Source organism: Hemicordylus capensis, chromosome 2, assembly GCF_027244095.1.
Source record: "Hemicordylus capensis ecotype Gifberg chromosome 2, rHemCap1.1.pri, whole genome shotgun sequence".
In the NCBI taxonomy this organism is placed as follows: domain Eukaryota; kingdom Metazoa; phylum Chordata; class Lepidosauria; order Squamata; family Cordylidae; genus Hemicordylus; species Hemicordylus capensis.
This window is the reverse complement of record NC_069658.1, coordinates 308,467,898-308,484,122: the sequence shown is the minus strand read 5'-3', so window position 1 is coordinate 308,484,122 and position 16,225 is coordinate 308,467,898. Positions and strand designations below refer to the sequence as shown.

Genomic DNA, 16,225 nt, shown 5'->3' with positions numbered 1-16,225 from the left:
CTTCAATTGATAACAAAGCTCATTACAATTTAATCTAAATTCTTAAGATTCAGATCCTATTAAGATAGTGTCAAAAGCAGGTAGAGCTGACACCTTCAAGGCCTGAGGATCCCTTTTTTTTGAGAGAGAGAGAGTTTATGGTGCTTTTATTAGTAATATAAGTAAAAACAGAAAAAGTTACATCTCTGAGAGTATACATGATTACACAGAAGAATAGGTCCATCATAAGAGCCTCCTCTACATGCAAGATACCAAGATAACAATAATAGTTTGTGTATATATATATATATATATATGAATATAATTATGAAATAAGAAATGTTAACATAAAACAGTCTACCATCAATAAAATTACAGGCCTAACAGTAAACCAAGATATAGAGGGGAGAGCCAAAACTGACAAAAAGTAACAGCAGAAAAGGAGGAAGCTATATACATGAAGATTAAGATTAATGCTCAGGCATGGAGCATTTCCATAACGAAGGTCCCTTCCCGTACCTGCTGGATCAAAAGTATCATTAAACATATTAATAATTAATATTATTAATATATTATATCCATTAAAAACTTATATTTTGTACCTAAACAAAGAGAGGATGAGTTCTCAACTTCAAATAATATAAAAACAATAAATAGTATTGTTTTTATAACAGTATAAAAATATGATTAATGAATCTCAAACAGAGTACTTAGAGGGGTCCCTCAAAACAGAACAACAGCCCGCCAGAGTATAAAGCTCAGCGCCAAATCATGCAGCAAAATCTTCACGCTTATTTATTATCATTTTGTGTTGGGGTCTCCTCTCTACTAAAACACAGCAGGAAAATCTAGAATGATGTAATAAAAATGCAAAGAATGCAGAGAGAAAAACATTTCAGCTCTCAGCTGTGAAGGTCCCTTTGAAAACCAAAAAAGACAGAATAAAACTGAAATCTGGTATGTGAGGGAATATATGTATAGGAAACAAACATATAAAGAATGGAGGAACAGTTTTTGAACCCCTCTTCTGGCTCCCCCAAGTATCAATATGTTGAAATGTTATATAACGGAGTTGCTCATGAAGAGGATAGGGGTAGAATGCAGAAGCCATTTGCAGCCGAGCCGGGGAAGAGAGCGGACGGCAGGGAGTTCTCCCACCGCCCGCTCGCTGATGGGATGGGATGGGAAGGGAAGGGGCGGCAGGGGTCTTGGGTCTCCTCAGGGGGCGGCCGCCAGCCGAGACAGGGGGATTGAAGAGCTGGGCGGCAGGGACTGGGAGCTACCCTGCCGCCCGATTTGAAACAGGAGGAGGAAGCCGAGCCGCGCGCCTCCGGAGGAGGGGGAATGAAGCGGGCGGCGGGCAGGTATGCCGCCCGCTTACTTGAATAAATAAGTCAGAATTCTTGAGGGGGTGAGTAAAGCCCCCCCTATTCTTTTTGGAACCCCCCACCCGAACCAAAACCACCCCGTGTCCGGACCGGTCTGGAGGCCTTTAGAATGGCCTCCGAACCGGTCCGTGCACATGACTACCCGGCGGCATCAGAAGCAGCCCCCATTCTCCTTCTTCCACTGGCCGGCCGTGGGGAAGACAGATGCAGCTGCGACCGGGACCACCCTCAGACGGCAGTCAAAAAAGCGGCTGTGTCAGCCGCTGGAAGGCAGAGGTGGCGGAGGCAACAAAACACCCGTGGGAACAAAAAACTACCAAAAATTGCACTAAGCACTACACAAACCCCAAAACCACAAAAAGAAACATAAAGTAACACAAAGCACTACACACACCCAGGAGCCAACACTACATATGAAAAAATAATATAAAACGTCAGGGGCGGCGGCTACTACTACTACTGCTGACCGCCCACTCCGGCTGGGCTGCTCTCCGTTCTGGGTGCCGCTGCCTGCCCCTCCCCGGTACCCGCTGCAATATGGCTGACGGTGGAGTGGGCAAGCGCCACAACAGGTCTCTTTGCCTGGCTCTCCACCCGCCTCCCCAGCGCGAAGCAACCAGCCAGGAACTCCCCGATGCTGCACCTTCCTCCTGGCGAGGGCTCAGTTGGCTGCTAACCTGGTTAAACAGGAGGACCCAAAGTGCCTGACGACGAGTATGGGAGCGGGGGGAGTCCTAGCGAAGCTCTGTGATTTGAAAAGGACGGGCAAAGCTCTCCAGACTTGAGAAGCTTACAGTAACTGAGGCATGGGGAGAGGTCTTTTGGGCCTCTCGCTTTCACAGACACACAGGGCTACTCCCGCACGGTTGTCTGGTTTGCTAGGCACTTTGCGAGGCTCTCCCTCCCTATGTGCTCCCCTCCCACCGCAAAGTAGGAACCTGGAAAATTACTTTGCAACTTGCAAGGCGTTTGAAGGCGCAGCAATTACGTAGTACCAGCAACAAAGAGCGTTCTTAGGAAGGACAAGCAAACAAACAAACCACATCAGCCTGAAGTAATAATAGGTACAAAGGTACCTGGGCAACAGTTGGACAAACTTGATTTCGGTTGACAAAAGTCGCTGCTGTGTTGGACAAGGTGAGGGGCGCATAAAGGGACGGGGGGGAAATAGCATTGAGAAGCAACCAAATATCTTGACATAGTTTGCAAGCTTACAAGTTCACCAGAACACCTGTCCAAAAGGAGAGGAGGGTGAAAGAGAGAGGGAGAAGGAATAAAGGAAACAACAACAACAACAAAAAGGATCCTAGCGCCCGTTATTTTAACGGGCTTGAAAATACTAGTCATTCTATAATTGGTTCTAAGAAAAGCAGTAGGAGGTTCAAAGAAAACGAAGTGAAAAAATACCAAGGATCTTGCACACTCCCAACTACAGTCCTCTCAGAGACTAGTTAGGAAAGAAAAAGTTGATAGATTAATTGCGAGGTCATCTCTTCATCAGCTTTGATGTTACTGCCTCTTCTATTCAGCCACTTGCTTGAGCAGAAAGGTTCATTCCGGGGGCTCATCCAGGAAAATCTTCTCGAACTCCCCCCCCCCCGGAAAAGGACCAAGCCCTGCATTTGCGATCCGATCTCCATCGTGTGATGAGAGATAATTTGGGCCGGATAGAGACAGAGGACCCTGGACAGCTAGTCCGGACCCTCTCTTCGAGATGCCATATTCGCGAAGTCCAGCCTGAGGAGCCTGAAGGATCAATAACTGGAACTAATATGAAGTAGAACACAGGAAGTTGCCTTATATTGAGTCAGACCATTAGTCCAACTTGCTCAGTATTGTCTCCAATACTGTGATTTCACAGGAAATGAAATAATAAGATATGTACTTTGCCATGAATGTGGTAATAGTTCCCCCGCTTCATATATTCAGCAAAGTTTTTCATTTCTTGTTAATATGTCTTTTCTTGTACATGGTTTGTAAAATGTGAAGTAAGATAGGTGTTTTGTTTTAAAAGCGTGTTTTAAAAAAACCCACAAAGTCAATATTTTCCAAAGCCATATATTAATAACTTTACAACTACAACAAGATGTTCACAAACTATACAAAAAGGCTTAAAACAGACAGTAAACAGAGGAACATTTATATTTAATAGATCTGCATTTCAGTTACACTGGATCCTGGAAGACGGAATTCCCAGCACAACTTCATTATTCTGTTAATTCACAGAGCAGTGAACAATTTAGGCATACACATTCACAGCCCTCAGACCCATTTGGTCCATCCCCCAGCAGGTCTTCTCAGTCTTGCAAATATGTATGACCAGTTGCCTGCCTTTTAAAGCAGGCATTTACCTAAAAGGGGAAAAAAAGACTGATTATGTTTTTGGCTTTTTATTATCTGTATTGGCCATGATCAAAGAAAATGTGAAATTAGTTTCAGAAGCCTAAAAAGGTCTTAACTTATTTTTCCATGAAAGCAGCTCCCCAACCCCTTTCCCCCTATGGCAAACTAGTTTTGAAACACTATAAGGTCCTTCTCAGGACCGTACGTACAGCGTGGCAAGGAGTGGGTGGGGAGGCAAGTTCAATCTTACCATCCCCCAAAATGATCTGCGTTCTGCTGTGGGACACACACCTCATGTACCCGCACAAGCTGTGCTGCTCCCAGCAGCACAGCATTTTGGAGACCAGGTTATATCCCTTAATGCACCGTGTGAGTGTGGTGCATAGAGGATGCGGTGCATCGAGGGATTCCCCCTCAGCTGGACACTCTAGCCACATGGCTTGGTGTCTGCTGTGCCTGCAGCCTGAGCAGACACACGACCAGGGACCTAGGTAGAAGGGTGTGATTGCGCCCTTATATCCAGGTAAAAGCCTGGCTGCTCAGCAGCACAGCACCAGAATCAGCTATGATCCCAGCACTTGTGTGAACAGCCTCTAGGAGTTTCACACTTTTTATGACATGGCACAAGGGCTCAGCAGTTCACAGAAAAAATATCAAACATTCCATCTGGCTTCCATGAATCCAAGTAGCTCTTAGAATCCTAGTCACTATGCATACAAAACAGTAGTTTCTAGTAGAAACTAAGTGGAAAATAGTTTCCAGTAGAAAGTAAGATTATGTGTAGATCTTTTCCCTTTTAAATAAGCATTATTTAATATCTAATGCAGCACAATATAAATCCTTGCCATTACGGCAAATGGAATACACAGACTTTCACTACCAGAGAATGAATTATTTGTACTCCAGAAATTCTTACTGAAGTATCTAGTTCTCTGCACATACATTGCGGATTATTTGGGCCAACAACAAACATATTTCACAACTGTACTATCTGCCTGGTACTGAAGATTTAGGTTTCAGTCCATAAGCTGTGCTTTCCAAACAACAGAAGTTCAAGTTGAGTGATGTTTAGAATAAGAATAAAAAACATAGAAATGAGGTTGTCCTCCTACTATGCATCATCTTCTTTGATTTCACAGAAGCTGTAATAGTGCAGGTCACTTATGCTTCCATCGCTCAGTTAATGCTAGCTGCTTGCTCAATCATTAAATTAACCCTCAGTATCTATCTATATAATTAATTCTCACAGATGGGATGCATGGGGATGTGGCAGAAAGGAGGCGATTGGCTGACAGAGGGGGAGACATGTGCAGGAGTTCCAGCCACGCATCCCAAGAGCTCCGGCAACCGTCGCCGCCCTGAGAAGGACGATGGGTGGCAGGTGAAGCCCTGTCGGCCTGAGAAGGACGGGTGGCGGGCGAAGCCCCGCTGGCCTGAGGGGGAGAATGGGAGGAGGGAGGACGGGAGGCGGTGGGACGGCCTGGCCCTGGCCTGCCCACTGGGGTGAGGCGGCGGTTGGCCCTGGTCCACCTGCATGGAGGAAGCAGTGGCAGGCCAGCCTAGCCTGGCCGCCGGGAGGAGGAGGTGCGACGGCCTGGCCCGGGGGGGTTGGGTGGACAGGCCAGTAGGGTGGCCAGCCAGCCAGAAAGATGGGCATGCCAGCATGTGTGGGGGGTGGTAGCGGCTGGGCCCAACTAGAGGCACAGATGCTCTGTGCCTGGCCCCACTAGTATTACTATAAAGTGCCAGATTATGTTGCTCTTCATCTTATTCTACAGAAACCCAATGGATATGGTAAGCTTAAGACATGGCAGATTTGAACTAGATTTAAGTCAGTTTTCCAATACATGGAATGCTTGTTTTTTCCCCATTCATGGATCAACCTCAAAGCCTATTATATGAAGTGCACACTTCCCATCTTTGAATTGGAGGATGAGGAGAGAAGACACGAAAATTAAGTTATCTTGCATTCTGATCTGTAACTATTTAAAACTCTGTACCATTTTTTATTTTTGTATTCTCCAGGTATACTCATTTTTCCCTTGCTTGGAATTTGCAAGAGAATCATCATTAACTAAATCTCATTTTTTAAATGTTGGATTCCAAGATAGCAAGTTACCTTCCTCATCCACCTCCAGCCATTGGTGGTGGACTTGGACCTCCAAAATGGTTTATTCGACCCATTCTGCGACGAGGAAATCCTGGAGGTCTAACACAGAAACAGAAAACAAACAATTCTGATAGGAGAAGTCAACAATAACTTTAGCTCCATAAATGTTGACTCATAAGCCAACATTTATTGTTTTATTGTATTTTATTTTTGTATGATGCTGTATATTGTTTTGGAGCTACTGTGAAAAGCAGCAAATAAATTTAAAAATAAATGGATACATTATAACTAAAACCACAGTAAATGCTTCACACATTTATTTCCTCAGTATAGCAACTTACTGAATGAATGATTGCCCTCTAATCAATTCAAGTGTTTTATAAAGGCTTAAATTTTCCATTCTATAAGCAAAACTTAAAAGCAGATATGTAGCAAGAAACTTCACCATAGGAATTCCCTCAGATATACTATCCCAAGGAGCACCATTCCAGTTTCTCATCGACTTCAGCATAACACTTATCTTGAAATTTAGCAGATTCTGTGATCATCAGTGTAATAGCCTACCCTTTAAGACTTAACACATTATACTATCTTCATTGCCAAAGAATTTAGAAGAGTCCTTTTCCCAAAGCCCATGCAAGATGTAGAGGTATTTTACAACTTGAAGCTTAATAAGAGGAGGAAGAAGATTCTGGCCCGGTACATCTCTTAAAGTTGAAACTTCAAACACATGTTGAAGTTTCAAACACATTGAAACGCAAGTTCACACATGCTTGTAGACTTTGCATGTGGTGGTGCATGGAAAAGGTACATTGGTACTCCCCGTGAAGGTGTATTCTGGCTGGTGTAGAAGAGGTCACCCAAGCTTGAAGATCCTTAACCCAGTGCATGTGGGCGGATCTCCTCGGTGCTTAAAACAGCTCAAGCTACAGAATGAAAACCACAGAACATAACAGAGAATATACAACAATATACGAACAATAATGCAGAGAAAGACAGAAAAACTGTCCCCCTACAACCAGATCATCAGCTCCAGCCTAACACAACCCGGGCGGGCCTTGGGTGACCTCTTCGACACCAGCCAGAATACACCTTCACGGTGAGTACCAATGTACCTTTCTCGGCTGGTGTAGGAGGTCACCCAAGCTTGGGACATACCACAGCACCAACCATGGGAGGGAAAATACCCAAGCTGGAGCTACAGACCCGGAAGGATCTGATGCAGGACCCTCCGACCAAATGCTGCTCTGGCAGCTTCATGTTCATCCAACTTGTAATGCCTTGAAAATGTAAAAGGCGACGACCAAGTAGCTGCCTTGCAAATCTCTTCAAGGGACGCCGGTGAAGATAACACAGCGGAAGTGGCTGCCGATGTAGTTGAGTGTGCCGTAATCTGGCCAGGCACCGGAAATTTCTGGGCTTCATACTACACCATAGTGCATGAACGGACCCATCGGGCGATAATGGCTGTAGAGACCTTGTATCCCATATTAGAAGCCTTAAAGGCCACAAAAAGAGCATCTGACTTACGAAAAACCTGCGTCCTGTCAATATATATCTTCAACGCCCGCCTGACATCCAGACGGTGCCACTCCTTCTCTGCAGGGTGACGAGCATCCAGACAAAAAGAAGGTAATTAAATGTCCGCCTCACGATTAAACTGAGACTTTATCTTAGGGATAAACGAAGGATCCGGGATAAGTTTCACAGAGTCCTTAGAGAAAATACACAAATTACTCTTAACTGACAGAGCCTGCAATTCAGAAAACCCTCCTGGCCGATGTTACAGCTACTAAAAAGGCCACCTTCCAGGACAAAATCTGTAATGATACAGATCAAAGTGGTTCAAATGGCAGAAACTGCAGACCCCACAACACAATATGCAAATCCCATGATGGAAAACGATGGCAGACCGATGGGGACAACAAAGCTGCCCCCCTGAAGAACTTGCGTAGAAGAGGGTGCCGTGCCTGAACGAACGCTGATGAGGAAACAACATCTGGATCAAGCACGCCGCCAGGCGTTTAAGCGTGTTGGGTTTCAGACCAAGTGCAAGGCCATCCTGAAGGAAACCTAGTAATTCCCTCGACCTGCACTTGTCCAGCTGCAGGGAGTGCTTTGCTGTCCCACGCAGAAAACTACGCCAAGTCGATCGGTAAATCTTGTTGGCTGAACACTTTCTAGACGCAAGGATGGTAAATCGGACCTTGACACAGCAGATCTGGATGGTCTGGCAATCTGAGTGGATGACCTATGGTCAAGTCGACGATCTCGGAAAACCAAGGCCCTCTGGGCCAAAAGGGCGCAATCGATATCAGGGATGCCCGTGACCCCCGCAGCTTCCTGAGGCAATGGGAGAGCAGTGGCACTGGAGGAAATGCATACAGCAGACACGGAGGCCATGGCACCGATAGCGCATCCTTCTCTTCTGCCCCCAACGTCGGGAAACGTGAGTAAAACCTCTGAATCTTGGCATTCTGAGAATATGCAAACCAGTCTATCTGGGGCCACCCCAGCCGCTCTGTCAGCCACCAAAATACTTGAGGGTGTAGGCCCCATTCTGCCAGCTGGATCTCCTGCCGTCTTAGCCAATCTGCCCGAACATTGGAAATTCCATTTACATGATGGCCCAGAATGGAAATTAAGTTGTTCTCCGCCCAATCTAACAACTCCACAGACTGAAGGAAAGGAGATCTTGACCTTGTCCCCCCTTGCCTGTTTATGTGTGCCTCGGTTGAGATGTTGTCCTTACACACTAAGATGTTCCTTCCCTTCACCAAGGGCGTGAAGGCTCTTAGGGCCAGAAAGAGAGCCCACAGCTCAAGCCAGTTTATGCTATGGAGCGACGCCACCACCGACCAAAGCCCCTGGGCAGAACTGTTCCAACAGTGAGCACCCCAGCCCAATAGGCTGGCGTCTGTTGTGACCATCACTCTCTCGGGTTCTATGAACAGCTTGCCCTTGTCTAGGTTCCCCGGGCCGTCCAACGAATCGACTCGCGAAGAGACACCTAGAGAGGAATGTTCTTGTCACGCTTGAGAGCAATCCTGTGCTGGTAAGGGAGGAAAACCCACTGTAACTGGCGTAGATGAAAACCTCGCCCAATGCACTGAGTCCATAGCCAATGCCAACATACGCTTTGGGAGTCACAATAGCCGCCCATTCCTCCTTGATGGCATAAGTAAAGCCCTCAGGTATCACTGATTTAATCTGCGGTACCTTAGCCTTAGGGAGCACCAAGGAGCCCTTGGACACAGGAGAGACCAGTTCCTCTGTAACTGGCTTCAGATCGAGCGCAGCAATAGCCTGGTTAATTAGTGGCTGAAAATCCTCCATAAGAGAGAGCCTCTGACTGTGTAGGTTTGCTGCAGAGTCCTCAATAATATCCTCCTCTTCCGAGGAGGAGGGCCCCTTGTCTGGGTTGTCCAGCAATGTCTCTGACCCACTGCTCCTGGGTCGCAATAAATCTGGGGAGTCCTCTCCTGACTCGTCTGAAGACCTCCCCCTACCCCTGGGCACAGAGTCCTGGCGTATAGGCACCCTGGGCTGCTTAGTGGGCACCGTCTCCTCCTGAGAGTCTGAGGACGACACATGGATCACAGCCTGCCTTGCAATGCCTTGCAGGCTTCCGCGCTTTAAGCGCCGCTGCCAGTGAGACCTGAACGGCCTCCTGAATCCAGCCCTTTACAGTGGCAGCATCAGGGGGAACCCCACATTCCCTGTAGGAGTAGGCCCTGGGGGGGTGCCACATAGGGGGCATCTGCACCCACCTCCTCACCCCCCTGAGCAAGTCCCGATCTCACCGGGTGGAGATGTTCATGGCCTTCTGGGTGCTCCGACGCCCCGTCCACGGGCTCAGCACCGCCTGCCTCATCATCCTGCACGTCCTCCCCGTCTGATTCCAACGGGCTCTGGGGCGGCCACTCCTGCTGACGTTCCTTTCGGCACGGCCCCAGTAGTTGCTGAGGCAGTCCTCCTCCTGCACGCCCAACTGCTAGGGAAAGCAGGGGGGGGTGCAGGCCAAATCTCGCAGGCTTACCTTGCCTGTGCTGCCGGGTGAAAGCTCTCTCACCAACAGGGCCTCCTTGTAGGAAAGCCTCCGATTCTGGTGCCACCACTTGTGTCCTGCTTCGGTGGATCGCTGGTGGCATGAATTGCGTCCAGTCTCTTCACCAGTATCTGGCCACCAACGGGGCCTCCTTGTCAGGAAGCCTCCGATTCTGGTGCCACCACCTGTGTCCTGCTACGGTGGATTGCTGGTGGCATGAATTGCGCCCAGTCTCCTCACCGGTATCTGGCGACAGAGAGGACCGCTGTGGCCTACAGGCGCCAGCAAGGTCATCTGATACATCCACCATTTTCCTTACAGGATCTGCGCAGTCCCGAGTTTTTGGCGGGAACAGGCGCTGATGGGCGGATCTCTCCCTAATGGCCAGGAGTCCAAAGGTCTTCTTAGCGGACATCGGCCAAAAGGTCAGCAAGAGGTAAGGAGAGGTAACGAATAACAGAACAGACAGTAGAACAGATATGAAATAATGTTTTTTTCTTTTTAATTTTTTCTTTTTTCTTTTCTTTAGTAACTAGAGAAAAACTAATAGTAGTAGAATACCACGTGAAGAAGAGATTGGAAATAGTCAAAAATAATAGGAATATAAGCAGAAGAAAAGAAAAGGCCTAGTTAACAAGGCCAAAGCCAGCGAGCTGTAATGCGAGCCTTCTGGAGCAAAGGCAGGAAGTAGAACTGAGGAGATCCGCCCACATGCACTGGGTTAAGGATCTTCAAGCTTGGGTGACCTCCTACACCAGCCGAGAATGAGCCTTGGACCTCTGAGCCAAACCCTTATATTATGCACAGAACTTTCAGCACGAACCAAGGCTTATACAAGCAAGTCCTAATCATGCAATCTGTCCACTGCAAAAAAAGGGTGGGTGGGTGGAGTGCATAGGGCCTACTTGTGTACATTTTTATGCATAACCTTCAGTTCTATATGAAAGCCTTGCTCCTGCTCTTCACCACATGTAAAACCTATATACTGGGAGTGAGTATTTATGAACCACACCCAAGTATCTTCCATTTCTATCCAACATAGCAGATTACTCATAAATAGGTATATGATTCAGAAAAAATGATGCTCTGCTCTAATGAAAAGAGAAAGGTTTCTCATAATATATGTACTATCTGACTTAAGAAGAAAAAAACATTACCCTCTTCCATCATCATATCTTGAAGAGGAGGAAGATGTGTAGCCTCTTCTCAAGTCTGGGTGAATGATGCTCTGGAAACTAAAACAAAGGAGACAAATTTGCTATTAAATGAATGCCAAAAAACCCCAAAGGATTCAGCATTGCTGGAATATTAACATCAGAAACGTTTGCCAATTCAGTAATTGATGTTCAAGCACAGTGCATTAATAGTAAAAACCTATGAAGACAGTGTTTTACAATTGGCTTGAAATACTTATTTTTACTTAACTCAGAAATAAAAGTAACTCCTTTTCTGAAAACTGAACTGACAGTTAACAAAAATCTATTGAAACAAACTAGTTTTAACTAGTATATAGTCCATTTCTTGGAGAGTATTCAATAGGTGTCTAGAAAACTAGAATGCCAGAAGTGTGCCATCTGTTAATTATTTACAGAATAAAAAATGCAAATATGCTAGGACTCTTCATATATAACATATATTAACTTTAAGTGCTATTTCAGATGAGTAAATGATGGCTAATACTTTTGAAGGAATGTTAAATGTTTTATCCCAGAACAACTATGAAATGAAGAAAGAAATGATTATGACTGAAGACAACAGCATTGCTATAGAATACATACAAGTATTCTCAGGCACATCCAAGCAATTTTCCATTCAGTATAACATAGATGACAGAGGTCTGTGTACACACACCTGTCAGCTCGACAGACAGTCCAATGGATCTTTAATCTACTGTATGGAATTGCTCCCAACACAGTACTGTAAGGGGACATCTGTGCACACCAGGAGCTCTGTGTGCATCTAAGCACCTATGGTACTTCCCTTTGTAGACCTCTGAGCTCTTGTTAAGAAGTCCATTGGGTATTTAGTGATTTTGTTTTTTGAGTGCTTTAAGTGTTGTCTGCTCACAACTTTCAACACATAAGATGAGAGGATATTTCAACTGTTCTTCACAATAAGAGATTTAAAAGCTAGATTCATTACAGATTATAGGAGTTTTACCAATGTGTTAGATGTCTGTACTCTTTATGTATTGTATTTATAACTAACTTGCTACATGTGATGGACTTCAGGGCAGCTCTGCGGGTAAGTGAGCAAGTGTTTCAACTGGTATAAAAAGCTGCAAAGTGCAAGATTTTAATTAAGGCAACAGCCCTACTTACAACATAACTACAAAGTCTGCTATTCCCCAAAAGAAGTCAGTTATAGATGACAAACTCCAAGGCGCTCGACTCCGGTTATCCAACACTTGACCTATAATACATAGGAATAACCATGGATTAGTATTTCACCACAGTAATAAGGGTACATTACAAATGAACAAGTAGTATTATTCACAGATATTTATGTATTTTTACAAACCACAATAAATCCCCTTTTTATGATATGAAATTAAATGGCAATTCCAGAAAGCAACATATCACATCCACAATAATATTGTGTGGATACAACAAACAACATTTATATAATTACATAATTAGATACAGATGCCAAGATCCAAAGACCTACTTTTAAGAATCAAACACTTGGACACATCCAATCAGTGTTTCCTCTAATGTGTGTGCATGTGTGCACACTCACAAGTTTTTGGATGTCCACTCAGTTCATTTTAGATTCTGCTCAGGTTGAATCAGGAAGGCCCCATTCTGAATGCAGGTGCAGACACACTGTATGATACTGCCGCCCAGAACAACTCATTCCGCACAGAGATGAAAAAAAATAGAGGGACCACTGCATCCAATGGGATTTTTGACAGCAGGCTCTGCCCCCTCCACTACACAACATCACAAACTGCTTTTGAAAGCCCCCTCAGTTTCAAAAGTGGTTTACCTTTTGGCAGAGAACATGCATATCTACTGGAGAAGCACATGACCAAACCCTCAGGTACATGGAACTAGAAGTACAGTTAGGGATGCAGGAAGAGGGAAAACTTAAGGAGCAACGTTACATTGGGGGAAGGAGGATACACACTTTTGGGGGGAAATACAGGTATTTGGTTTGGCAGGGGAGAGTTCAGTAAGATGAGGGAGGGAACACATCTCTGTGCACAGTTGTTTGGATCTGAACCAGAAAGTGTAGTTTACTACCATTTTTAATGTTGCCTTATATCATATACTGAAAATACCTTTCCCTTGACATTAAAACACATAATTATATGTAACTAGAACTAATGTCGTGAGTTTCTAGGCTTGTTCAGATTTTAAAAATTCACTACAGTCTTTCTTTTGATACCCGTTAAGTAACCAGCGAACACAAAGATTTTGAGTGTTCATCACTTAACTTTGCTGGCTTTGCACCACAGTTGTTATGCTCCTGTGCTTGAGCCCAGCAGTCAATTTCAAGCCACAGTAGTCAACACAGCGATTAGCATAGTCCCCATGTGGATTTCACTATGATTCAGTGCACCTGATACTTGCAAATCCTTCCAGCTAATGTGCTCTCATAGCTGTCCCTATGCTTGCTTTCTCAGAGGTAAATGACACTGATGTCAATGGTGCTTACTTTCACATAAGTGTTGCATAAGATTTCAGCACCGATCTCTTCTATGTCACTGAACTTTTTTCTGCTATAAACTTGTGCAACTAATCTGAAGGAATAAGTCAAAAGTCTTAACTATAGGCAAGATGCACTAAGCTTCTAGCACAATCCATCTGCAACTAGATTAATTTCAGTTCTTTTAGTACAAACCAAATCTAATTTTTAAAAATTCAATGTGCATCTGTGAGCAACAAAGGCAGATTCAAATTATCAACCATCTCCTCTACAAAAAGCACTGTGATCAAATGCAGCTTCCACGTATCAGCAGTCACAATGAGGTGAATTAGTTGCCACTTATCCCAAGTATATTACTATTCAACATGTATATTGTAGATGTCCACTTGTATAAAGCGATATAAAGCTGGCCCAGAAGACTTAAACACAATATACCTCAGTAAGATAATATAATCATGAACTACTCTAAAATACCATTTGGGCAGCTTGACCATATGCAGGTTTACTCAAAGTAAAGGAAGTCCAACTAGGTTCAAGGGAGTTTACTCCCAAGTAAGCATCCACAGGATTACAGTCTTAGGGTGATACACAGACAAAATTTCACCTTAAGATCTTTCAAGTGTGAAGGCATATACTAAGATTTATTATACTAATATGAAAGGCTGGTGATGATGTGAAAGGCAAAAGTAGGAAACAGAGAAACATTATTTGAGATAGTAAATAAGACTCACCAAATAATTTATAACTGCAAAAACAGCATTCACCATGCACCAGAACTTTATATAAGAGCTTAGGAAGCTTTCTGTCCCACATTAAAGGGATCTACAAGTGATTATATCAGACCAAACGGAGTTCTTAGTACCGCTAAGAACATTAGTAAGCAGCTAACTACAGATTCATTATCCTTTATCCTTCCCCCCTTCTCAATTTTAGTGAAGAAGTTAGCCCAGGTTCCTGAGTAGTTAATCTTTAATAGCCCTGTCACACTCCCTTTCTTCACGCTTTTAATGCACGCGATCATATTTGCGTTTCTAAGTTTTAATGCGATTTTGTTTTTTCTGCGATGACCCTTGGAAGACCACCAAGAGATCTTCTTAAAGCTATAAAGCGGGATATAATAATGTTTATAAGTGCAGCGGAAATTGTAATCTAGTTTCGTGTTTGTGAGGATAGAAACGCGCTGGCGGTGGTGGCTCCCGTTAAGGATGGACGAGTACCTTAAAAAGTGTGATCTTTCGTACGAGTCTGTACTAAACGCCCCCTTCCCTGAGATACAAGGTGGGGGGGGGGAGGAGGATCATCTCTGTTCCAAGCCACCCCCGTTCCTGGCATCCCCATCCCGCCCCCGTTCCCAGCAGACAGAACCCCTGCCTCTCACCGTTCGAAATGTAAACCATGGCTGCGCTGCACCACCTCCACCCACCGGGCACCCTACAATCGCGGCTCCGAGCCCCCGGCTGCCTCTTCTGCGCCGCCCCTTCTCTGAAGAAACCCGAGCTGTCAGTGGGAGGACACCATAGGCGCAGCACTGCCGGGATGGGCTGCTGCGTCACGACCTTCCCATTCGTTCGTGGCTCCGGCATCCCCCGCCACGTGACTTCCCTCCTCCCTTTCCAATTCCAGGGCTCAGCCATCCATCCAGCCTTTTTTCCTTCCTCTCCCGCCCTCCTGGCGTCACCGCGCAGACTTCGGAGATTGTTTCGTACATAGGCAAGCTAGGAAGTGCTTATTGGGGGATGTAGTAAGACTTTATCTTATTTGACAACGCCTCTTTTCCTGTGCATCTGAGCATGCTCAAAAGTATTGGAGCATGCTCAGTATGGTCAAATGAAGCTCCTTTCCGTTTTCTGCCCGCAACCCCTATCAAGTTTTCATTCCTATTTAAAATATCAAAGAAAGGGGATCCAAGTTCTGCAGAAAAGCATCAGATGTTGTTGTATATGTCATTTTGCTTCAAAATAACTCTGAAACATAAAAAAGGAATGACTACAATAGTGTATCCAAAGGATAAATGTGAAGTGCCATGAAATGCCTGGAGAGCTGGCAAGGAGAGAGTATGTTCAGTCTCTCTGGTTGAAGCCAGTGCCCTTACCCTGAAGGTAAATTTATCAGAAATGCTTAAACTTTATCTTGCACAGCGACATTTTGAATGCTGGCAAGAAGAGAGCATGCTCAGCCTCTCCATTTGTAGTTCGTGCCTTTAGAGAAACCTGTTAGAAGCTCTTACCCTTTTTCTTGCTTGGGCCGAGGCACGATGTTGAGCTGCTCCTTGGTTTTATTGAGTTAAAATATAACAAGACATTTTAACTTTTCATTTACATATTGGAATCCTATATTACATTATTCAAGTAATATAGTATAATCCTACATTGTTATATTACTTTAAACATTAATTGCAAAGCGGTGGGTGGGTGTTGCATTATGGAGTCTGTTGTCACCAGAAGAGCAGCATCCTGTTTGTCTCTGGCAAAACATTTTTTTGAAGGATTCCCTTGTCTCAACAGCTCAGCCTGGGTGTTCAGAACTTTACAGTTAGTGATGAGACTTGTGTAGTCCACAGGCTTGCAAGTGATTGTCTGTGGGAACCCAGCAGAACCTCTTGGAAACACACCCAGCTATTAGAGGTTTGTTTATTAACGTCAGAAACGTTTAGTAATCTTGACATTGGCTGACAGGAATTGTCTGAAAGCATTTAGTCTTGCAGGA

General features: G+C 44.8%; 1 protein-coding gene across 2 annotated transcripts; it reads right to left on the bottom strand.

Annotated features, from left to right (window-relative positions):
- Positions 1-5,825: 5,825 nt before the first annotated feature.
- SELENOK (selenoprotein K) lies at positions 5,826-15,188 on the bottom strand. Of its 2 annotated transcripts, none has more exons than XM_053295766.1 (4): positions 14,898-15,188; positions 12,190-12,280; positions 11,026-11,103; positions 5,826-5,919 (listed from the first exon to the last, which is right to left on the bottom strand). In XM_053295766.1, exons 1-4 carry the CDS (start codon positions 15,151-15,153, stop codon positions 5,826-5,828), a joined length of 519 nt encoding a protein of 172 aa, XP_053151741.1. In that variant the 5' UTR covers positions 15,154-15,188. The 2 variants fall into 2 exon arrangements, with proteins under 2 accessions (XP_053151741.1, XP_053151742.1); XM_053295767.1 differs by having other exon boundaries at positions 5,835-5,919.
- Between the last annotated feature and the right edge of the window lie 1,037 nt (positions 15,189-16,225).